The following is a 939-nucleotide window of genomic DNA, read 5'->3' on the forward strand; positions in this document are numbered from 1 at the left end:
CAGCAAAGCCACAAACAAGTCCCCAGCTTGGAGCCATCCTTGAGTGCAGTGTTTCCCACACAGTTGCAAGCACGACATTGGGTAGCATGGAGGATAATGTAGGTGGCCCAAGGGTAATTTTGAGAAATGTCAATAATCGTATATTGATGTGTATAGGCACCTTCTGTTTCTGACAAGTGATATGGATTTTCCATTTGTGGTCGCATTATGGCGCTTCTTTTTGAAAGATGTTTATTCAAGTAACACAATGAAAGTTGATGTAAAGAAAATATTGCTTATGTAAAAGTACAGGAGGAAGATGCATATGATAAAAATCATGCAGGCAACCAAAGCTTAAGAGACACACAGCTGCCAGGACTGAGCCCCTGCCCAACTGGCCCCTCTCTTCCTTTCATCCTCGTCTTCCTTCCTGAGGTCCAGGAACTCACCTTCTCCAGTTCTCTGAGCAGAATGCGGACCAACGCCGGGCTCTTACCAGGATCTCGCTCGACCTTCTTGTGCAGGGACCACCTCCACATGCCTGGGCCAGAAGAAAGGGGAGCCCAGCATGACCAGGTGGGAAGGAGCTCTTACAGGAGACCCCTCTGAGCTGCCTGGAGCCCCAGCTGCAGCTCCGACCAGCCACAGGTCTGACCCTCCCACCAGCGCTTGGCTCCAGGTGCACCTGGGCACCGGGGTGGGCTCCTCCCAAGGGGGGAGTTCTGATCTGTAGCCCTTTGTGGACAGTGAATTCCCAGGGCAGAAAGGAAGGCAGGTGGGACCCCAGTGGGGACAGGTTGTGACAGGTGTGTGCGTGTGGATCACAGAGCAGCAGTGCTTGCAGGTGTGTGCCCTCAGTCACATTCTGGAAGTCCTGCAGGCCTGGAGTGCTGAGGAGAATTAGGTTTCTATGTGAAGCTAGGGAAGGTGGTTAACAAAGAGGGTGGCAGGCTGGGTGCC

The 939-nt window shown here is 52.7% G+C and overlaps 1 protein-coding gene across 1 annotated transcript in view; it reads right to left on the reverse strand.

Annotated features, from left to right (window-relative positions):
- PIK3R6 (phosphoinositide-3-kinase, regulatory subunit 6) overlaps positions 1-939 on the reverse strand; it is a 52,626-nt gene that overhangs the window by 34,839 nt on the left and 16,848 nt on the right. The window contains exon 2 of the mRNA XM_011958644.1: positions 404-520. Within this exon, the coding sequence (XP_011814034.1) occupies positions 404-520 (117 nt within the window). The remainder of the gene's footprint in view (positions 1-403; positions 521-939) is intronic.

The sequence above is a fragment of the Colobus angolensis genome, unplaced genomic scaffold (assembly GCF_000951035.1).
Source record: "Colobus angolensis palliatus isolate OR3802 unplaced genomic scaffold, Cang.pa_1.0 Scaffold47, whole genome shotgun sequence".
Lineage (NCBI taxonomy): Eukaryota > Metazoa > Chordata > Mammalia > Primates > Cercopithecidae > Colobus > Colobus angolensis.